General features: G+C 48.2%; 1 protein-coding gene and 1 pseudogene across 1 annotated transcript in view; one reads left to right on the top strand and one right to left on the bottom strand.

The window, feature by feature from the left end:
* Positions 1–255: 255 nt before the first annotated feature.
* Positions 256–13,304, top strand: LOC135554970 (KH homology domain-containing protein 4-like; annotated as a pseudogene).
* Positions 13,305–14,127: 823 nt separating this feature from the next.
* LOC135552433 (fibronectin type III and SPRY domain-containing protein 2-like) overlaps positions 14,128–24,089 on the bottom strand; it is a 70,513-nt gene continuing 60,551 nt past the window's right edge. Inside the window, exons 11-12 of the mRNA XM_064984042.1 lie at positions 20,625–20,801; positions 14,128–14,868 (exon numbers count right to left, since the gene is read on the bottom strand). Coding sequence (XP_064840114.1) covers positions 14,616–14,868; positions 20,625–20,801 — 430 coding nt within the window. The 3' untranslated portion in view covers positions 14,128–14,615. The remainder of the gene's footprint in view (positions 14,869–20,624; positions 20,802–24,089) is intronic.

Raw genomic sequence — 24,089 nt, 5'->3', positions numbered from 1 at the left:
ATGGGGGACAGCGGAAGGGGTTGTCATTCAGAAATCATGTCCATAGAATGTATTATGTGATTTGTTAAGCCACATTGTAATTCTAAATTAATTTAGGCTTGTTTAAACAACCAGGGTAAATACTTTTGCAACAACTATATTTTTTATAAATAAAATGAACAAATGTGCAATGCACTTTCCAAACGGTGAAAGGCAGCAACACGCAACATAGCGTCTAGTCTGTCTGTCCAAAAAGCCACACGAAGAAGAAATATTTGTCCGTTTTTCTTTGACTTTTCTCTGGTGTTATGCAGTTGACGACAGTGTGAAGTTCCCTGGGTGCTTTTATTTACGAGCGGAACGGGAATCCAGACTGCCCTGTACGACACCGTCGGCGGCCTTTACGATCGGACCGGAGTCCTGAGGAATGAGGACGTGTCCAGGGCTGAGTAGAGTTGCTAGTTAGGACACACATTGCTCTGGATATTGAACTGTACTAGCTATGTCGTCTGGGATGACTGGACAGACACCGTAAGTTACACTTAAAAAATAATATTTTGAATAAGTTACGGACGCAAGAACACGTCTTTTTTTTTTTTTTTTTTTAGCTTCGTGCTAAAATGTTAGCTACCTACCTTAGTACAGTAACGTTAGCGGAGGTTGCTGGTTTTACAGATAACGTTTTTATTCCACTGTATGAAAGTACAATTCGCTATAACTAGAATATTTCGTAAAGGTTTATCCGAAATTGATGACCAAGCCACAGTCGTAGATTCTTGTTTTTTTTACTATAGCAGTAAAGTTGATCCGAGCGAACGTTGCTAGAAAACGGTATGCTAATTGAGCTAACGTTAGTTAGCAACACCGGTTTCTGGCTAAGTTTAATTGTCTAACGTCGTTTAACTAGACATAACATATCGCTATTTAGTGGAGGGTCAAGAAAGCGGTCTCTCTAAAGTTGTGGTTACCTGCTGATACTACCCTCCAAGATCAATTATTTGTAGAGGAACAGGCCAGAACAGTTTTCAAGAGAATGCCGAGGCCTACTAACTCTACGAACACTGATGTTGGCAGGCATCGCATTCGCGACTAGTGTTACGCTAACTAGTTTGCAAACACAAGCTAGCCCTCAAACCCGGCCCTACAAAATTATATTTAGTTAAGATGAAATGATAGGCAACCGGGCAAATTAGCCCCAAACTGTTGGATAAGATATCTAATTTCAATATGGAGCGCGTCCCAGATTAGTTATTGTTTCAGGTGACTTTATGTTGAATTGTCTAATTTCTCTCAATCATATTGGATCCAGGTGCCTAACCAATAGCAGCAGATGGGATCAGCCTGCTCAGCCCAAAACGAGAGTAGACGTCATGCAAGGCTTCGCTTCCTCTGCCCAGACCTGCGCGTCGGCCACTTCGACCCCTCAATCAGCCCAGCACCCTGTAGCTGGCCCCATGGTGCCCCAGACATCGCAGGGGGACATGCCAGCAGCACAGGGAGGAGGCGTGGAGATGGCTGCTGCTATGGCTGCTAAGATCAACGCTATGCTGATGGCCAAGGGGAAACTGATGGTTCCTCCACCACTACCTGGCAAGGTGAGAGTGAAAGGGTTCATCTAACTTTCTCTTACTCTCTCATGGTCCTGAGAAATCACTGTTGCATGCATTTAATCCAGTGCTAAGGGTCACCTGTCCAGTCATAAGAGGCTCAAGCCACAGACTAGAATGGTTTCCTTTGGTGGTGCAACTTGTCTCTGAGAACAGTGAGAGTGATGGATTGTCATTGTTTTCAACCACATAATATAATGTAGCCATGTTCCATAGCTGGAGGTAATGAAGGTGAGGCCAGTTGAGACCATGTGACATTCACTGATACCCACCTCCTAGAGTAACACAGCAGAGAGAACCACCCTGGTCTACAGACACACCACGGTTACTGCTGCCGCTCACAACACTCTAGGCAGTGTCTCTAACTCAGTTAGTCCTTCTGCACACTGAGTCCCTGGCTTTTGTTCCAGCTCAGTACTAACAAACCTGATTCAACCAAATAGGTGCTTTAGTAGGATCTAAAGCCTGAACCCCGGTTGGCTTCTCGGGCGGGTTAAACAGTGACCTAACTGCATGCTATTGTATGACTAAAATGACGTTAGTTATGTAGTGTTTGTATGCGGACTCATATGAAACGTGTCGCCCACAGATCCCTCTGTGTATGTCGGCTGCCACTAGTGGAGACGAGACTGTGGTGACAGAGGTGGATATCAACGATGTGCCCATCAACAGCAGAAACCTGCTCACCAAAGGGAAAACACAGGAAGAGGTAAAAAAAAGAAAGAAGGGGGGAGACCTGAGTTTTCATCTCTCCTTGATTCTTCTCCAGCATCGTTCCACTTGGCTCCTTCTTAAAATGCCTCTGGGACGGACCTTGGACCTTTCCTCCTATAGGAATGAGAAGGGGGTGGATCCCGTCACTCGGCCTAAATCACAACCCTTTCTGTATAATACATATCTAAGATATTCTATTTAGAAGACGTGTCTACGTACATTTTTATGTATTCGTGGCCCCAACTAATACTGAAAAGTTTCTCTCTTTTTGTTGTTGTTTCAGATTCGTCAGTTCAGTGGTGCAGTCGTCTCAACCAGGGGCCACTACATGACCAGTGCAGAGAAGTCCCATGGAAAGGGAGTGTATGTATGCAGTTGGTGTTACTGTGTGTATCTGTAGGTGACTCGGACCACGTGGATTTCTAACGGACTCTTCTTATTTAGAGAAAGGCCCTTGTATTTACATGTCCAGGGGAAGAGCCAAGAGGAGGTCAACAGTAAGTAGACTTTCTATCACCTTCCCGTCTACAGTTGCATTAGATACTTTATTGTCCTCGGGATCCTGTCAATTACACAACCTAGTGAAGACCACACATCTCAGAGGATGACCATGGGTTGATGTGGTTGACTGGCTGTTGTTTTTCTCACTATATTATCCCCCATAGACCCCCTTGTCTCTCTATTTCCTGTGTTGTTTTACAGAGGCAGTGCTGAGGATAAAGGAGATCATCTCTGAGGATGTGTTGAGGACAGCTGCAGCGTTAGGATCCCAGCTGAGACCCGTCATACCCCCCCTGCCTCTCTACCCCCAGCCCCCTCGCCCCATGGCTGCCCCACATCCACACCTACCCAGGATGCCTAGTGTCAACCCTCCTGTGCCACATGGACACCGGCCCGCGCGCGCCACACCAAGGGGTAGATACAGGGGTCCCTGGTCCTCACAGAATTTTCCCCTGAAAGGTTTTTAAGAAATCCTGCTTGGACGATTCCCTCCCTCCTTATTCCCTCCCAACTCTGGGAATCCTCTAACTGGGAATTCTAAAAACACAGGAACTTTGGGTTTTCACAATTTTGCAGCAGGGAAATGTGTTTTTCAGTTTGCAATCTGGCCCATGTCCCATAGCTGGAGGTAATGAAGGTGAGGCCAGTTGAGACCATGTGACCTTCACTGATACCCACCTCCTAGAGTAACACAGCAGAGAGAACCACCCTGGTCTACAGACACACCACGGTTACTGCTGCTGCTCACACTGTTCTCTAGCTAGTCATTTAGTTGGATTAAAAGATTAGCAGTTCAGACATTGACCAGCTCCCTACTCTACTGCTTCCTGTTGTCTATAAGATGGAGTATGTTTGTAATGTGGTGGTTGAACTATGTGTTGACCTGACCCAGGATTGTCCAAATGTAACTGTCATCTCTCCCCGTCAAGAGTTTTGTGCACGTCAAGATTTTTGTGGGTCTGGACCAGTCCCTGCCCTCGTTCAATGTGAACGAGAAGGTGGAGGGTCCTGCAGGGATGTACCTGGGACACATCCAGACAGAGACGGGAGCCAGAGTGTTCCTCAGGGGGAAAGGCTCGGGGTACATAGAGCAGGCCTCACGACGGGAGTCCTTCGAACCACTCTACGTCTACATCAGGTAACAGTTTACTTTCGGGTCAAACACCTTTATTTCTCGAGCCTATAAGGGCTCAACAGATCCTGATTCAGCCTATAAGGGCTCAGCAGACCCTGAATTCGGCCTATAAGGGCTCAGCAGAGCCTGAATTCGGCCTATAAGGGCTCAGCAGAGCCTGAATTCGGCCTATAAGGGCTCAGCAGACCCTGAATTCGGCCTATAAAAGCTCAGCAGAGCCTGAATTCGGCCTATAAGGGCTCAACAGACCCTGATATTAGAAGAATTTTCATTGAAGAGGGGGGTGGACTCATCAATATACACCAACCTGTGATGAGTACAAAAGCCATGTGAACTATTTGGAGGTTAAAAGAAGGTGAAACTATTGAAGTGTGTAGTTGTCACTGATACCCACCTCCTATAGGAAACAGTAGAGTGAACCACCTGACCTACAGACACAAGTCTACGGTGCTCTGCATCTACTCACATACCTGAACCAGTACAGACTTCACCGTTGAATTCTCTACAACTCACTCGTCCGCATTCAGAAGACTGCTCACCACACGTTGGCGAGCTACCAGTCCTGCTGCTCTCTCCTAGATGTTTGGTGAACCATATGTTCATCTCGTAGCGTCTGAAATAGTTTATTTCCTCTTGTAGTTGTTCCCTGCTGAGGTGGTGGTGGGTTGTTGTTGTTGTTGTTGGTTTCTTCCCATTTCAACACTGTTGTCTTTTCTTGTAGCCATCCCTACTCCACGGGCTGGAAGCTGCCAAGAAACTCACAGAGAGCCTGTATGGAAACTGTAAGTGACCATACCAGTGTTTCCACATCCAGATTACTTGTTGGTGACCAATACCATCTTATGCATTGTCGGAACTAGAAGCACAAGCATTTTGTATGTACCACATCGCATTGAACATCTGCTAACCGTGTGTATGTGACCAATACCATCTGCTAACCGTGTGTATGTGACCAATACCATCTGCTAACCGTGTGTATGTGACCAATACCATCTGCTAACCGTGTGTATGTGACCAATACCATAACCGGTGTATGTGACCAATACCATCTGCTAACCGTGTGTATGTGACCAATACCATCTGCTAACCAATACCATCTGTGTGTATGTGACCAATACCATCTGCTAACCGACCAATGCCATCTGTGTATGTGACCAATACCATCTGCTAACCGTGTGTATGTGACCATGTGACCAATACCATCTGCTAACCGTGTGTATGTGACCAATACCATCTGCTAACCGTGTGTATGTGACCAATACCATCTGCTAACCATCAATACCATTTGATGACCAATACCAGACAGTGTAGATGGGAGCGTATGCTAAATGACTCCAATGTACATGATTTACGGGGCGGCAGGGTAGCCTAGTGGTTAGAGTGGAGGGGCGGCAGGGTAGCCTAGTGGTTAGAGTGGAGGGGCGGCAGGGTAGCCTAGTGGTTAGAGTGGAGGGGCGGCAGGGTAGCCTAGTGGTTAGAGTGGAGGGGCGGCATTGTAGCCTTGTGGTTAGAGCGTTGGACTAGTAACCGGAACGTTGCAAGTTCAAATCCCTGAGCTGACAAGGTACAAATCTGTCGTTCTGCCCCTGAACAGACAGTTAACCCACCGTTCCTAGGCCGTCATTGAAAATAAGAATGTGTTCTTAACTGACTTGCCTGGTTAAATAAAGGTAAAATAAAAATATTTAAACTGGGTCGTGTTCATTAGCCACCGAACAGAAGAAAACCGACTGAAACGAGGAGGGGCAACCGGGACTCGTTTTGTTTTCTGTTGGAAAAAAGTTTCCGGTTTGCGTGCCCTAATGAACACACCCCACGATGGAGGTTAAAAGAAGGTGAAACTATTGAAGTGTGTAGTTGTCACTGATACCCACCTCCTATAGGAAACAGTAGAGTGAACCACCTGACCTACAGACATAAGTCTACGGTGCTCTGCATCTACTCACATACCTGAACCAGTACAGACTTCACCGTTGAATTCTCTACCATGCTCTCTTTTTTAAACCATGCATGTTGTGGGATTAAAAGTTATCGATATACTTGCTTGTCTGAGACTTATTTCACAGGATTTCTTCCTCCTGCTTACTCTCTAAATAAACATTATTCACTTCCCTTTTGTAAAGAGTTCAGTGTTGTCGTCCTGTTCCCTGTGTGTCTGTCGTCCAGGTGAGAGCAGAACATAGCCGCATGGTGTCCATCTACACAGCCACCGGCTCCACCCAACGTAAGTCTCCGCTCTCCTCTCTCTCTCTCTCTCTCTCTCTCTCTCTCACTCTCTCTCACTCACTCTCTCACACTGTCTCTCTCACACCCCAGAACTAACACGCAGTAACTAAAATACCACAGTCATAGAACCAGGGTCTGTTTTCATAAAGAGCCTCTGAGTACTGAGAGCTGATCTAGGATCAGTTTGGGATTTGAATGGACAAGGGGAGGGACCCTGATCCTAGATCAGCATTCTTACTCAAGACATTTTATGAATATGGGCCCGGGAGTTTACCTGATCAGGTGAAATAACCAGACGGGCCCGGGAGTTTACCTGATCAGGGGAAATAACCAGACGGGCCCGGGAGTTTACCTGATCAGGTGAAATAACCAGACGGGCCCGGGAGTTTACCTGCTCAGGTGAAATAACCAGACGGGCCCGGGAGTTTACCTGCTCAGGTGAAATAACCAGACGGGCCCGGGAGTTTACCTGATCAGGGAAATAACCAGACGGGCCCGGGAGTTTACCTGATCAGGTGAAATAACCAGACGGGCCCGGGAGTTTACCTGATCAGGTGAAATAACCAGACGGGCCCGGGAGTTTACCTGATCAGGTGAAATAACCAGACGGGCCCGGGAGTTTACCTGATCAGGTGAAATAACCAGCCGGGCCCGGGAGTTTACCTGCTCAGGTGAAATAACCAGCCGGGCCCGGGAGTTTACCTGCTCAGGTGAAATAACCAGACGGCCCGGGAGTTTACCTGCTCAGGGGAAATAACCAGACGGGCCCGGAGTTTACCTGCTCAGGGGAAATAACCAGACGGGCCCGGAGTTTACCTGCTCAGGGGAAATAACCAGACGGGCCCGGGAGTTTACCTGCTCAGGTGAAATAACCAGACGGGCCCGGGAGTTTACCTGCTCAGGTGAAATAACCAGACGGGCCCGGGAGTTTACCTGCTCAGGTGAAATAACCAGACGGGCCCGGGAGTTTACCTGCTCAGGGAAATAACCAGACGGGCCCGGGAGTTTACCTGCTCAGGTGAAATAACCAGACGGGCCCGGGAGTTTACCTGCTCAGGTGAAATAACCAGCCGGGCCCGGGAGTTTACCTGCTCAGGGGAAATAACCAGACGGGCCCGGGAGTTTACCTGCTCAGGTGAAATAACCAGACGGGCCCGGGAGTTTACCTGCTCAGGTCCGGAGTTTAATCAGGGAAAACCAGACGGGCCCGGGAGTTTACCTGATCAGGTGCCAGACGGGCCCGGGAGTTTACCTGTGAAATAACCAGACGGGCCCGGGAGTTTACCTGCTCAGGTGAAATAACCAGACGGGCCCGGGAGTTTACCTGCTCAGGGGAAATAACCAGCCTGGTTACGTGGACAGGGAAACTCAATGTTCTACTCAAATTACTTGAATATTATAGAATGACCAGAATGTTTCCGTTCCCGTAAATCACTTCCTATGTTTGCTTAAACCACGGACACAACTAGCTACTGTGGTAAATGAATCTCTTTCCGTCTCTAGTGGCACAACAACAACAAACAGAACAGTCAGACAGACAACAACCCTGTCTGTGAATGACGATCTCTTCCAATCACATCCATTAACCCTGATCTCCTATACTTCCCTTTCAGCATACCCAGCTGATGGATACCCAGCTAATAGCTCTTACTCTAGCCAGGGCTGGTACAGCAGTGGTTACCCAGGGTGTAACGGGCTGTCTGGGGGCTATGCTGCCTCTACCAGCTACCCCACACCGCCAGGACCCTCTGGCTATTGGACTAGTGCTGCTAGTGGTCAGCCCAGTCAATCTAACCTGTCGACAAACCCTCCATCTTCTCAGGCTATGGTTCAGTATCCTGTCTGTCCCAGGAAGACACACCCATACCTATTACAGGTACGTAGTGGCTAGGAAACCATACCTCGGCCTATTACAGGTACGTAGTGGCTAGGAAACCATACCTCGACCTATTACAGGTACGTAGTGGCTAGGAAACCATACCTCGGCCTATTACAGGTATGTAGTGGCTAGGAAACCGGTACCTCGGCCTATTACAGGTACGTAGTCGCTAGGAAACCGATATCTCTGCCTATTACAGGTATGTAGTGGCTAGGAAACCATACCTCGACCTATTACAGGTATGTAGTGGCTAGGAAACCATACCTCGGCCTATTACAGGTACGTAGTGGCTAGGAAACCATACCTCGGTACCTATTACAGGTACGTAGTGGCTCTGGATAAACCTAAATGACTTAAATGTAAATGTAAATGTATTACAGGTATGTAGTGGCTAGGGAACCGGTACCTCGGCCTATTACAGGTACGTAGTCGCTAGGAAACCGGTACCTCGGCCTATTACAGGTAAGTTCGTAGTGGCTAGGAAACCGGTACCTCGGCCTATTACAGGTACGTAGTCGCTAGGAAACCGGTACCTCGGCCTATTACATTGTAGTGGCTAGGAAACCGGTACCTCGGCCTATTAGTGGCAGGTAGTTCGTAGTGGCTAGGAAACCGGTACCTCGGCCTAGTAGTTTACAGGTATGTAGTGGCTAGTGGAAACCGGTACCTCGGCCTAGTAGTTCGTAGTGGCTAGGAAACCGGTACCTCGGCCTAGTAGTTCGTAGTGGCTAGGAAACCGGTACCTCGGCCTAGTAGTTCGTACAGGTTCGTAGTGGCTAGGAAACCGGTACCTCGGCCTAGTAGTTCGTAGTGGCTAGGAAACCGGTACCTCGGCCTAGTAGTTCGTAGTGGCTAGGAAACCGGTACCTCGGCCTAGTAGTTCGTAGTGGCTAGGAAACCGGTACCTCGGCCTAGTAGTTCGTAGTGGCTAGGAAACAGGTACCTCGGCCTAGTAGTTCGTAGTGGCTAGGAAACCGGTACCTCGGCCTAGTAGTTCGTAGTGGCTAGGAAACCGGTACCTCGGCCTAGTAGTTCGTAGTGGCTAGGAAACCGGTACCTCGGCCTAGTAGTTCGTAGTGGCCAAGTAGTTAGTTCGTAGTGGCTAGGAAACCGGTACCTCGGCCTAAAGTAGTTCGTAGTGGCTAGGAAACCGTACCTCAGCCTCGCTAGCCTAGTAAATGTAAAGTAAAGTTCGTAGTGGCTAGGAAACCGGTACCTCGGCCTATTACAGGTATGTAGTCGCTAGGAAACCATACCTCGGCCTAGTAATTCGTAGTGGCTAGGAAACCGGTACCTCGGCCTAGTAGTTCGTAGTGGCTAGGAAACGGGTACCTCGGCCTAGTAGTTCGTAGTGGCTAGGAAACCGGTACCTCGGCCTAGTAGTTCGTAGTGGCTAGGAAACCGGTACCTCGGCCTAGTAGTTCGTAGTGGCCAGGAAACCGGTACCTCGGCCTAGTAGTTCGTAGTGGCTAGGAAACCGGTACCTCGGCCTAGTAGTTCGTAGTGGCTAGGAAACCGGTACCTCGGCCTAGTAGTTCGTAGTGGCCAGGAAACCGGTACCTCGGCCTAATAGTTCGTAGTGGCCAGGAAACCGGTACCTCGGCCTAGTAGTTCGTAGTGGCTAGGAAACCGTACCTCGGCCTAGTAGTTCGTAGTGGCTAGGAAACCGGTACCTCGGCCTAGTAGTTCGTAGTGGCTAGGAAACCGGTACCTCGGCCTAAGTAGTTCGTAGTGGCTAGGAAACCGGTACCTCGGCCTAGTAGTTCGTAGTGGCTAGGAAACCGGTCCTCGGCCTAGTACCTCGGCCTAGTAGTTCGTAGTGGCTAGGAAACCGGTACCTCGGCCTAGTAGTTCGTAGTGGCTAGGAAACCGGTACCTCGGCCTAGTAGTTCGTAGTGGCCAGGAAACCGGTACCTCGGCCTAGTAGTTCGTAGTGGCTAGGAAACCGGTACCTCGGCCTAATAGTTCGTAGTGGCTAGGAAACCGTACCTCGGCCTAGTAGTTCGTAGTGGCTAGGAAACCGGTACCTCGGCCTAATAGTTCGTAGTGGCTAGGAAACCATACCTCGGCCTAGTAGTTCGTAGTGGCTAGGAAACCGGTACCACGGCCTAGTAGTTCGTAGTGGCTAGGAAACCGGTACAGGTATGTATTGACAGGAACATGGGTGGATTGTCCAAATAGGATTCAGGACAGGGATCAGTTGTTTAGGACAGACAACACCGTGACACTCATAAGAAAGCAACAACAAAAAGGTTTCTCAACTGAAAATTGAAGTCAGGACTTCAGTTTAGAAAATATCTATCAGTTTCATTAGTTAATAGCAGCCAGGAGATTCAGTTGTACACCATTTTAAGGACTGACCAGATGTATTGATGAGGGACACCATTTTAAGGACTGACCAGATGTATTGATGAGGGACACCATTTTAAGGACTGACCAGATGTATTGATGAGGGACACCATTTTAAGGACTGACCAGATGTATTGATGAGGGACACCATTTTAAGGACTGACCAGATGTATTGATGAGGGACACCATTTTAAGGACTGACCAGATGTATTGATGAGGGACACCATTTTAAGGACTGACCAGATGTATTGATGAGGGACACCATTTTAAGGACTGACCAGATGTATTGATGAGGATACCATTTTAAGGACTGACCAGATGTATTGATGAGGGACACCATTTTAAGGACTGACCAGATGTATTGATGAGGGACACCATTTTAAGGACTGACCAGATGTATTGATGAGGGACGCCGTTTAAGGACTGACCAGATGTATTGATGAGGGACACCATTTTAAGGACTGACCAGATGTATTGATGAGGGACACCATTTTAAGGACTGACCAGATGTATTGATGAGGGACACCGTTTTAAGGACTGACCAGATGTATTGATGAGGGACGCCGTTTTAAGGACTGACCAGATGTATTGATGAGGGACACCGTTTTAAGGACTGACCAGATGTATTGATGAGGGACACCGTTTTAAGGACTGACCAGATGTATTGATGAGGGACACCGTTTTAAGGGCTGACCAGATGTATTGATAAAGTTGTACACCATTTTAAGGACTGACCAGATGTATTGATGAGGGACACCATTTTAAGGACTGACCAGATGTATTGATGAGGGATACCGTTTTAAGGACTGACCAGATGTATTGATGAGGGACACCGTTTTAAGGACTGACCAGATGTATTGATGAGGGACACCATTTTAAGGACTGACCAGATGTATTGATGAGGGACACCGTTTTAAGGACTGACCAGATGTATTGATGAGGGACACCATTTTAAGGACTGACCAGATGTATTGATGAGGGACACCATTTTAAGGACTGACCAGATGTATTGATGAAGTTGTACACCATTTTAAGGGCAAACCAGATGTATTGATGACCCAGGGATTAGACTAACTGTTGTTTGGGTTTGACCTTGGTGTCTCAGGACCCTGGGTGCAGTGACCCGACGGAGACAGACCAGACGGAGACCGACCTGTCGTCATCCAGCTCCCCTCAGACAGGGGCAGGAAGTCCTAAACGACGCTTTCAGGAAAAGACTGAGGCTGAGCGGCCCTCTCAGGTGAGACGGAGATAAAACTGCCGAAATATGCGAGAGGATGATTTTCAAGAGAAGGGCTTTTGTCAACTGAGTAACCTGGCTAAAGCTAAATCAATAAAGGCCGTCCCCAACCCAGAGTTGTTAGCTCAGCGGTTACTCTTTAAGTGCAGAAAGTGTTTTTTGTTTTGTTTTTAGGAATGAATTCAAACCGTGCTCAGTGGTCTTCTGCTAACAGTCCTACCCGTCTCTCTCCCCCTCAGCCTGCCAGCAGCTCACCTGAGGCCCCGGTGAGAGAGAAGTCTCCTCCTCTACCTCCAGCTCAGAGAGAGGAAGAGTCGGGACAAGGAGCTGAAAGGTTTCGACATGGATCTCCTACTCTAAATCTCTTAACAATGTTGCTGGTTTTGTTTTGCCCTGAACGTTCAAAAGGGCACAACGGAATAAAAGAAAACCATTGTTTCTTGTTACACGTTCAGACCAGATTTGGGTTGTTTTCGTACATTTTGCTCCTACTGAACACAGCCCTAAATAAAGCCTCTGATGTTTCTCCCCCTGGTTCCTTTTGTCTCTGTCTGTAGGATGTTGATGCCACCTCCTCTCCCTGTGTTTCTGGCCCCTGGCCCTGTGGCACGAAAGAGACCCAGGGAGACAACAGTACCAGAGGTCCCACCCAGAACCCTCGGCCCTGTGGCACACAAGAGACCCAGGGAGACAGCAGTACCAGAGGTCCCACCCAGTCTACCAACCAGAACCCTCGGCCCTGTGGCACACAAGAGACCCAGGGAGACAGCAGTACCAGAGGTCCCACCCAGTCTACCACCCAGCACCCCTGCATCACAGGGTACGCTTCTTACTGGGAACACACTTCACTGTACTTGATGCCTGAATGGGCAGACTTTTGACCATGATGAAGTTGAGTGGTGTTTTCAAAGATGTCTTCTCCCCTCAGTAGTGGAGTAATGGAGACGATCTGTTCCAGCTCCTCTGTGATTGGCTGAGCCGTGCTAACCGTCACTTCCTGTATGTGTTCTTTTGTCTTCCCCTTGTTCTCTCTCCACATGTCTCCTGGACCTGCTGCTACCTAACATGGGTCTATCTCATCTGGTGTCTGTGTGATCCCTCTGCTCTGACTGGCTGTGGATCAATCCAACCAACTCAAACATGGGCTGGGCTCCTCTCTTTTGCTCTCTCTGTCCCCCTCTCTCTCTCTCTCTGTCCCTCTCTCTCTCTGTCCCTCTCTCTCTCTGTCCCTCTCTCTCTCTGTCCCTCTCTCTCTCTGTCCCCCTCTCTCTCTCTGTCCCCCTCTCTCTCTCTGTCCCCCTCTCTCTCTCTGTCCCCCTCTCTCTCTGTCTCTCTCTCTGTCCCTCTCTCTCTGTGTTGCTCTCTTTCTGTCTCTTGCTGTCTGTCTTTGTTTTCTACAGATTGTCCTCAGGAGGTGAAGAAGACTAAGGTAGTGGAGAAGCCTTCATGCCTAGTACCCTACGGTGGGGACTCTTCTGATGAGGGAGAGGACTCCTAGCAGTAAGACTCTAACTCATACGCCCACTACCCTTCACTAATCCTATCAGCCCCAACCTAAAGTGTCCTCATTCCACTTAGATGCTGGGTTGCAGTGTTCAGCCCAAGTCTAGCTTTGCTCTGCTATTACCATCATCGACTACTGGACATTGGACAGAGCGTCGCATTTGCTACGGCCCTGCCAGTGTTGTGGTAGTCCCCCCCCAAAAATAAAGCTACTTTATGTTATTATAATTATTAAACCGTTTTCATTTGAAAAGGTACATTTTTATTTTGAATCTGAAAAAGCATATGTAGTTGTCCATCCACGACCGAGCCTGCTCTAGTCTGTAACAGTGTTGTGAGTAGTCAGAGCCTGCAGTACACAAATTCACTGATTTATTACTGTTATATTGTGTATAATGGAAAATGGTGTGAATCTGTTCCCATGGAATACATTAATAAATGGATTTGGAAACAACATTCATCTTGTTTCATGTTAGTCTGTAACAGTGTTGTGTTAGTCCAGTCCAGGGTTTCATCATCAGTCTATAACAGTGTTGTGGTAGTCCAGTCCAGGGTTTCATCATGTTAGTCTGTAACAGTGTTGTGGTAGTCCAGTCCAGGGTTTCATCATGTTAGTCTGTAACAGTGTTGTGGTAGTCCAGTCCAGGGTTTCATCATGTTAGTCTGTAACAGTGTTGTGGTAGTCCAGTCCAGGGTTTCATCAGTCTGTAACAGTGTTGTGGTAGTCCAGTCCAGGGTTTCATCAGTCTGTAACAGTGTTGTGGTAGTCCAGTCCAGGGTTTCGTCATGTTACTCTGGAACAGTGTTGTGGTAGTCCAGTCCAGGGTTTCATCATCAGTCTATAACAGTGTTGTGGTAGTCCAGTCCAGGGTTTCATCATCAGTCTGTAACAGTGTTGTGGTAGTCCAGTCCAGGGTTTCATCATGTTAGTCTGTAACAGTGTTGTGGTAGTCCAGTCCAGGGTTTCATCATGTTAGTCTGTAACAGTGTTGTGGTAGTCCAGTCCAGGGTTTCATCATGTTAGTCTGTAACAGTGTTGTGGTAGTCCAGTCCAGGGTTTCATCATGTTAGTCTGTAACAGTGTTGTGGTAGTCCAGTCCAGGGTTTCGTCATGTTACTCTGGAACAGTGTTGTGCTAGTCAATCAAACCCCGGTCTAAACCACTGATATACATGGTTTTTATTCAGATATGGTTGTTAACCCACTTACACAAAGGGGTCATAAACATGTTTTTGTAGTATAATTATGCTCTACCATGCAGTGTTGTCCAGAGGGTTAGAATAACAGACAACAGACACGTTACCATGGACACACCTGTACATCATGGTAGGTAGATGTTTCCATGGACACACCTGTACATCATGGTAGGTAAAGACGTTACCATGGACACACCTGTACTCTGTTTAATGTACATCATGGTAGGTAAAGACGTTACCATGGACACACCTGTACTCTGTTTAATGTACATCATGGTAGGTAAACTCAGACCAAGTGGACGTACCCCGGTGCCTCTAGCCCAGTGCGAACAGTGAGCGCACCGGGGTTGTCCAGAGCGAAGCAGGGATGAACGTAGCGTTGGAAGCTACAGTAGAAGGTGTAGAGGTGTTGTTCCAGCTCTACATTGAAGAAGGACAGGATCCCTCTCTCATAGTTCAGACTGAGCCCTATCCTCACAGGGTTCACCGTTATCCGGATGTCTGGGCTCCAGCCACTGTGGAGGAACTCGTACTTGTGTCTGGAGAGGGGAGGGGGAGAGGGGAGACAGAGAGGGGGAGAGGAGGAGACAGCATGGGGGAGAGGAGGAGACAGCATGGGGGAGAGGAGGAGACAGCATGGGGGAGAGGAGGAGACGGAGAGGGGGAGGGGGAGGGGAGACGTTCGATTCAACGTTAGAATGGGCAAAACGAGTGACCGATACGACTGAGCGTGGTGTTATCGTCGGTTCCCAGGCACGCCCGATCCAGGACCTCAGAAACAGCCTCCTGGGCTGCGGCCGTCCTGTGAGCGAAAACAACCAGTTGATGAGAGAGGTCGAAGGAGAATGGCAAGTATGGTGCAAGCTAACAGGCGGGCCACAAACGGACAAAGAACGGCGCAGTACAACCGTGGTGTGCAGAACGGCATCTCGGAACACAACTCGTTGGTCCTTGTCATGGACGAGCTGTTGCAGACGACGACCACACCGGGTTCCACTCCTATCAGCTAAAAACCAGAAGCACGTGATCACAGGACAGTTGAGGAGTGGACAAACATTGCCTGGTCCAACTAATCCCGGTTCCTGTTGTGTCATGCTGATGGCAGAGTCAGGATTTGACCTAAGTAGCAGGCTGGTGGTGTACTGGTGTGGGGAACACAATCAGTCCCTTGATACCAATTGAGCAACGATTGAATGCCATACCCCGAATAATTCAGATTGTTCTGTGGGGGGGGGGCAAAGGGTCCGACCTGGTACTAGATGGGTGGTACCTAATAAACTGGCCACTGAGTGTACAGGATATAGAAGAAGAAGGTGACAGGAAGTCGTACTTGCGTCTGGATGGAGATGGAATGGAAGAGAGGGGGAGGAAGTGGGTGATGTCATTAAGACCATACAATGTTATGTGATTTACACTTAACTCATTCATAACATGCAGCCTACAGACATGGTATGTCGGTGTTGTGATAATATAACATACGTAACGATACAATCATTTTCAGCAGACGCTTTATAACGACATACAGTTAAAAGATAAAAGATTTATGGATGGTTTTCCTGGATACAGATTAGACCCGTCCCAGATTAGACCAGTCCCGGATTAGACCAGTCCCGGACTAGACCAGTCCCGGACTAGACCAGTCCCAGATTAGACCAGTCCCAGATTAGACCAGTCCTGGACAAAACTTCATTACCAATTCAGAATCTCCCTTGAACATAACCTTTTAGTCCAGGCCTAGTCTTCATCTCTGTCAGGGAAACGAACCCTTAGGCTTCCTGGTCCCAGATCAACGCTATGAAACCCGGACCAATAATGCCACAGTAAATTACTACATGAGACCCTTGATGCAGGAATCAAATGGTGTTGTACCTGTATCTTAAACTAACAGAACCATGGGGAGACAGTACATCCTCAACCCAACACTAACAGAACCATGGGGAGACAGTACATCCTCAACCCAACACGGTATCTTAAACTAACAGAACCATGGGGAGACAGTACATCCTCAACCCAACACAATATCTTAAACTAACAGAACCATGGGGAGACAGTATGTACATCCTCAACCCAACACGGTATCTTAAACTAACAGAACCATGGGGAGACAGTACATCTTCAACCCAACACGGTATCTTAAACTAACAGAACCATGGGGAGACAGTACATCCTCAACCCAACACGGTATCTTAAACTAACAGAACCTACCATGGGGAGACAGTATGTACATCCTCAACCCAACACTAACAGAACCATGGGGAGACAGTACATCCTCAACCCAACACGATATCTTAAACTAACAGAACCTACCATGGGGAGACAGTATGTACATCCTCAACCCAACACGGTATCTTAAACTAACAGAACCATGGGGAGACAGTACATCCTCAACCCAACACGGTATCTTAAACTAACAGAACCATGGGGAGACAGTATGTACATCCTCAACCCAACACTAACAGAACCATGGGGAGACAGTACATTCTCAACCCAACACGATATCTTAAACTAACAGTACCTACCATGGGGAGACAGTATGTACATCCTCAACCCAACACGGTATCTTAAACTAACAGTACCATGGGGAGACAGTACATCCTCAACCCAACACGGTATCTTAAACGAACAGAACCATGGGGAGACAGTATGTACATCCTCAACCCAACACTAACAGAACCATGGGGAGACAGTACATTCTCAACCCAACACGATATCTTAAACTAACAGTACCTACCATGGGGAGACAGTATGTACATTCTCAACCCAACACTGTCACTGGGCCAAATAAAACCCTTTTACTGCCAAAGAGAGGATTAGCAGGGGATATGAGATGTGTGTATTGTCAGGTTCTGCGTAGGCAGTAGGTGCTCTCTCTCTTCTCTCTCCCTTCTCTCCCTCTCTCCCTTCTCTCTCCTCTCTCACACACACTTTGAGGTGGTGGTGTTTCATGTTGAGATGTCTCAGTGAATGATCTCCTAGTAAAGAGACAGTTCCACAGTCCTGTTTAGTGCCAGGAATAGTAGAGTTGCTATGGCAACAGCAGCTATAAGGTAACGGTATTCTATGGGCTTTTTCACAGGAATAAAAAACAACTTGACTTGTCACTTCTGCCTCAGAAAGGGTTTAGGAGGCGAAATGTGAGAAGAAGCGAGCCAAGCGCTTCAGGACGGGGAGAGATATTTTAACGACCAAAAATCTCCTTGGCTGGCCTACTTTTCAGACCGTGTGTGGTAATGGTGGACCCTGTGGGAAGACAAGCATACATCTCCCTCTGGGAAGCCATGCAGTGGTAGTGGTGAGTCAGTTGAACTTAAAACACCGCCAGGAGTCAGCCCTCTTGAACAGTGTTAACCAACTCCCAGTCTGTCCAGTAGTCAGCTGAATTTAAAACACCACCAGGAGTCAGCCCTCTAGAACTGTGTTAACCAACTCCCAGTCTGTCCAGTAGTCAGCTGAATTTAAAACACCGCCAGGTGTCAGCCCTCTAGAACTGTGTTAACCAACTCCCAGTCTGTCCAGTAGTCAGCTGAATTTAAAACACCACCAGGAGTCAGCCCTCTAGAACAGTGTTAACCAACTCCCAGTCTGTCCAGTAGTCAGCTGAATTTAAAACACCGCCAGGAGTCAGCCCTCTAGAACAGTGTTTAACAACTCCCAGTCTGTCCAGTAGTCAGCTGAATTTAAAACACCACCAGGAGTCAGCCCTCTAGAACAGTGTTAACCAACTCCCAGTCTGTCCAGTAGTCAGCTGAATTTAAAACACCGCCAGAGTCAGCCCTCTAGAACAGTGTTTAACAACTCCCAGTCTGTCCAGTAGTCAGCTGAATTTAAAACACCACCAGGAGTCAGCCCTCTAGAACAGTGTTAACCAACTCCCAGTCTGTCCAGTAGTCAGCTGAATTTAAAACACCACCAGGAGTCAGCCCTCTAGAACAGTGTTAACCAACTCCCAGTCTGTCCAGTAGTCAGCTGAATTTAAAACACCGCCAGGAGTCAGCCCTCTTGAACAGTGTTAACCAACTCCCAGTCTGTCCAGTAGTCAGCTGAATTTAAAACACCACCAGGAGTCAGCCCTCTAGAACAGTGTTAACCAACTCCCAGTCTGTCCAGTAGTCAGCTGAATTTAAAACACCACCAGGAGTCAGCCCTCTAGAACAGTGTTTAACAACTCCCAGTCTGTCCAGTAGTCAGCTGAATTTAAAACACCGCCAGGAGTCAGCCCTCTAGAACAGTGTTTAACAACTCCCAGTCTGTCCAGTAGTCAGCTGAATTTAAAACACCGCCAGGAGTCAGCCCTCTAGAACAGTGTTTAACAACTCCCAGTCTGTCCAGTAGTCAGCTGAATTTAAAACACCGCCAGGAGTCAGCCTCTAGAACTGTGTTTAACAACTCCCAGTCTGTCCAGTAGTCAGCTGAATTTAAAACACCACCAGGAGTCAGCACTCGCCGGATTCAACTATCAACTTCTCCTCTGGACGTCCACTAGGTCATTCAGATGGGATTGTGTGGAGCTAAAACACATCATCGTAAAACTGACTCTTCTACCGATCCTCGACTTCGGCGATGTCATTTACAAAATGGCCTCCAACACTCTACTCAGCAAATTGGATGCAGTCTATCACAGTGCCATCCGTTTTGTCACCAAAGCCCCATGTACTACCCACCACTGCGACCTGTATGCTCTCGTTGGCTGGCCCTCGCTTCATATTCGTCGCCAGACCCACTGGCTCCAGGTCAAGTCTCTGCTAGGTAAAGCCCCGCCTTATCTCAGCTCACTGGTCACCATAGCAGCACCCACTCGTAGCATGCGCTCCAGCAGGTATATTTCACTGGTCATCCCCAAAGCCAATTCCTCCTTTGGCCGCCTTTCCTTCCAGTTCTCTGCTGTCAATGACTGGAACGAATTTCAAAAATCACTGAAGCTGGAGACTCATATCTCCCTCTCTAACTTTAAGCACCAGCTGTCAGAGCAGCTTACAGATCATTGCACCTGTACATAGCCCATCTGTAAATAGCCCACCCAACAACCGCATCCCCATATTGTTTTTTGGTCCTTTGCACCCCAGTATCTCTACACATTCTGCACATCTATCACTCCAGTGTTTAATTGCTAAATTGTAATTACTTCGCTACTACGGCCTATTGTATTGCCTTACCTCCCTACTCTTACCTCATTTGCACACACTGTATATAAACTTTTCTATTGTGTTATTGACTGTATGTTTGTTTATTCCATGTGTAACTCTGTGTTGTTGTTTGTCGCACTGCTTTGATTTATCTTGGCCAGGTCTCAGTTGTGAATGAGAACTTGTTCTCAACTGGCCTACCTGGTTAAAATAAAAGTGAAATAAATTAATACAAATTACAGCAGGTTGAGAATGGCTTGTGTAACCTATCAAAGCAGTCCGTTACCGGGAGGGAGGACAGGTTGGTTCCTTCCCGGTAACAGTTAGTGATAGCTAGGTTAGAGGGATAGGTTAGCGTTAGGGGTTCTCACCTGGACGGTTTGGTTCCTCCCAGGTAACAGTTAGTGATAGGTTAGAGGGATAGGTTAGCGTTAGGGGTTCTCACCTGGACGGGTTGGTTCCTCCCAGGTAACAGTTAGTGATAGGTTAGAGGGATAGGTTAGCGTTAGGGGTTCTCACCTGGACGGGTTGGCTCCTCCCAGGTAACAGTTAGTGATAGGTTAGAGGGATAGGTTAGCGTTAGGGGTTCTCACCTAGACGGGTTGGCTCCTCCCAGGTAACAGTTAGTGATAGCTAGGTTAGAGGGATAGGTTAGCGTTAGGGGTTCTCACCTGGACAGGTTGGTTCCTTCCCGGTAACAGTTAGTGATAGCTAGGTTAGAGGGATAGGTTAGCGTTAGGGATTCTCACTTGGACGGGTTGGCTCCTCCCAGGTAACAGTTAGTGATAGCTAGGTTAGAGGGATAGGTTAGCGTTAGGGGTTCTCACCTGGACGGGTTGGCTCCTCCCAGGTAAGAGTTACTGATAGGTTAGGGGTCAAAGGTTAGGGTTTCTCACCTGGACGGGTTGGCTCCTCCCAGGTAAGAGTTAGTGAGAGGTTAGGGGTCAGGTAAGGTAAGGGTTTCTCACCTGGATGGGGTGAGGACATGTCTCATGCACCAGGATGTACTGGCTCCTCCCAGGTAAGAGTTAGTGAGAGGTTAGGGGTCAGGTAAGGTAAGGGTTTCTCACCTGGATGGGGTGAGGACAAGTCTCATGCACCAGGATGTATTTGTTCCTCCCAGATAAGAGTTAGTGAGAGGTTAGGGGTCAGGTAAGGTTAGGGTTTCTCACCTGGATGGGGTGAGGACATGTCTCATGCACCAGGATGTATTTGTTCCTCCCAGGTAGGAGTTTCTCTGCGTATCTTCATAGGCAACTCCAATCCTGTACTCTGTGTCCTCGTCCAGTTCCACCTCCCAGTAATGTCTGCCTCTCACAGGGATCAGGTCCCCTAACACAGCTACACACCTGGACCAAACACACACGCATACAATATATACTATCAGAGGGAGGAGACACAGCTGGACCAAACACACACGCATACAATATACACTATCAGAGGGAGGAGACACAGCTACATACCTGGACCAAACACACACAATATACACTATCAGAGGGAGGAGACACAGCTACACACCTGGACTAAACACACACGCATACAATGTACATTATCAGAGGGAGGAGACACACCTACACACACAACACAAATCTACACACACACAGTACACACACACATACACATTCACACCACACTATCACGGGATGAGTACACTCACACCACACTATCACGGGATGGGTACACTCACACCATACTATCACGGGATGAGTACACTCACACCATCACGGGATGAGTACACTCACACCATACTATCACGGGATGAGTACACTCACACCATACTATCACGGGATGAGTACACTCACACCATACTATCACGGGATGAGTACACTCACATTTTCAGATGTTTCATTTTGAAAACGACAGTAAATCTCCATGTTATTAACAGATTTCTATTAGCTGAGGTGTTCAGCAGGTGTAAACCTGGTTGGTTTGTCTACCTGGCAAAGGTGTAAACCTGGTTGGTTTGTCTACCTGGCGGAGGTGTAAACCTGGTTGGTTTGTCTACCTGGCAAAGGTGTAAACCTGGTTGGTTTGTCTACCTGGCGGAGGTGTAAACCTGGTTGGTTTGTCTACCTGGCGAAGGTGTAAACCTGGTTGGTTTGTCTACCTGGCGAAGGTGTAAACCTGGTTGGTTTGTCTACCTGGCGGAGGTGTAAACCTGGTTGGTTTGTCTACCTGGCGGAGGTGTAAACCTGGTTGGTTTGTCTACCTGGCGGAGGTGTAAACCTGGTTGGTTTGTCTACCTGGCGAAGGTGTCAACCTGGTTGGTTTGTCTACCTGGCGAAGGTGTCAACCTGGTTGGTTTGTCTACCTGGCGAAGGTGTCAACCTGGTTGGTTTGTCTACCTGGCGAAGGTGTCAACCTGGTTGGTTTGTCTACCTGGCGAAGGTGTCAACCTGGTTGGTTTGTCTACCTGGCAAAGGTGTCAACCTGGTTGGTTTGTCTACCTGGCAAAGGTGTCAACCTGGTTGGTTTGTCTACCTGGCAAAGGTGTCAACCTGGTTGGTTTGTCTACCTGGCAAAGGTGTCAACCTGGTTGGTTTGTCTACCTGGCAAAGGTGTCAACCTGGTTGGTTTGTCTACCTGGCAAAGGTGTCAACCTGGTTGGTTTTGTCTACCTGGCAAAGGTGTCAACCTGGTTGGTTTTGTCTACCTGGCAAAGGTGTCAACCTGGTTGGTTTTGTCTACCTGGCAAAGGTGTCAACCTGGTTGGTTTGTCTACCTGGCAAAGGTGTCAACCTGGTTGGTTTGTCTACCTGGCAAAGGTGTCAACCTGGTTGGTTTGTCTACCTGGCAAAGGTGTCAACCTGGTTGGTTTGTCTACCTGGCAAAGGTGTCAACCTGGTTGGTTTGTCTACCTGGCAAAGGTGTCAACCTGGTTGGTTTGTCTACCTGGCAAAGGTGTCAACCTGGTTGGTTTGTCTACCTGGCAAAGGTGTCAACCTGGTTGGTTTGTCTACCTGGCAAAGGTGTCAACCTGGTTGGTTTGTCTACCTGGCAAAGGTGTCAACCTGGTTGGTTTGTCTACCTGGCAAAGGTGTCAACCTGGTTGGTTTGTCTACCTGGCAAAGGTGTCAACCTGGTTGGTTTGTCTACCTGGCAAAGGTGTCAACCTGGTTGGTTTGTCTACCTGGCAACCTGGTTGGTTTGTCTACCTGGCAAAGGTGTCAACCTGGTTGGTTTGTCTACCTGGCAAAGGTGGTTTGTCACCTGGCAAAGGTGTCCTGGTTGGTTTGTCTACCTGGCAAAGGTGTCAACCTGGTTGGTTTGTCTACCTGGCAAAGGTGTCAACCTGGTTGGTTTGTCTACCTGGCAAAGGTGTCAACCTGGTTGGTTTGTCTACCTGGCAAAGGTGTCAACCTGGTTGGTTTGTCTACCTGGCAAAGGTGTCAACCTGGTTGGTTTGTCTACCTGGCAAAGGTGTCAACCTGGTTGGTTTGTCTACCTGGCAAAGGTGTCAACCTGGTTGGTTTGTCTACCTGGCAAAGGTGTCAACCTGGTTGGTTTGTCTACCTGGCAAAGGTGTCAACCTGGTTGGTTTGTCTACCTGGCAAAGGTGTCAACCTGGTTGGTTTGTTGGTTTGTTCTACCTGGCAAAGGTGTCAACCTGGTTGGTTTGTCTACCTGGTTGGTTTGTCTACCTGGCAAAGGTGTCAACCTGGTTGGTTTGTCTACCTGGCAAAGGTGTCAACCTGGTTGGTTTGTCTACCTGGCAAAGGTGTCAACCTGGTTGGTTTGTCTACCTGGCAAAGGTGTCAACCTGGTTGGTTTGTCTACCTGGCAAAGGTGTCAACCTGGTTGGTTTGTCTACCTGGCAAAGGTGTCAACCTGGTTGGTTTGTCTACCTGGCAAAGGTGTCAACCTGGTTGGTTTGTCTACCTGGCAAAGGTGTCAACCTGGTTGGTTTGTCTACCTGGCAAAGGTGTCAACCTGGTTGGTTTGTCTACCTGGCAAAGGTGTCAACCTGGTTGGTTTGTCTACCTGGCAAAGGTGTCAACCTGGTTGGTTTGTCTACCTGGCAAAGGTGTCAACCTGGTTGGTTTGTCTACCTGGCAAAGGTGTCAACCTGGTTGGTTTGTCTACCTGGCAAAGGTGTCAACCTGGTTGGTTTGTCTACCTGGCAAAGGTGTCAACCTGGTTGGTTTGTCTACCTGGCAAAGGTGTCAACCTGGTTGGTTTGTCTACCTGGCAAAGGTGTCAACCTGGTTGGTTTGTCTACCTGGCAAAGGTGTCAACCTGGTTGGTTTGTCTACCTGGCAAAGGTGTCAACCTGGTTGGTTTGTCTACCTGGCAAAGGTGTCAACCTGGTTGGTTTGTCTACCTGGCAAAGGTGTCAACCTGGTTGGTTTGTCTACCTGGCAAAGGTGTCAACCTGGTTGGTTTGTCTACCTGGCAAAGGTGTGTCCTGGTTGGTTTGTCTACCTGGCAAAGGTGTCAACCTGGTTGGTTTGTCTACCTGGCAAAGGTGTCAACCTGGTTGGTTTGTCTACCTGGCAAAGGTGTCAACCTGGTTGGTTTGTCTACCAAAGGTGTCAAAGGTGTCAACCTGGCAAAGGTGTGGTTGGTTTGTCTACCTGGCAAAGGTGTCAACCTGGTTGGTTTGTCTACCTGGCAAAGGTGTCAACCTGGTTGGTTTG

Source organism: Oncorhynchus masou, chromosome 2 (genome assembly GCF_036934945.1).
Source record: "Oncorhynchus masou masou isolate Uvic2021 chromosome 2, UVic_Omas_1.1, whole genome shotgun sequence".
NCBI lineage: Eukaryota > Metazoa > Chordata > Actinopteri > Salmoniformes > Salmonidae > Oncorhynchus > Oncorhynchus masou.
This window is presented reverse-complemented; position numbering and strand designations above follow the sequence as displayed.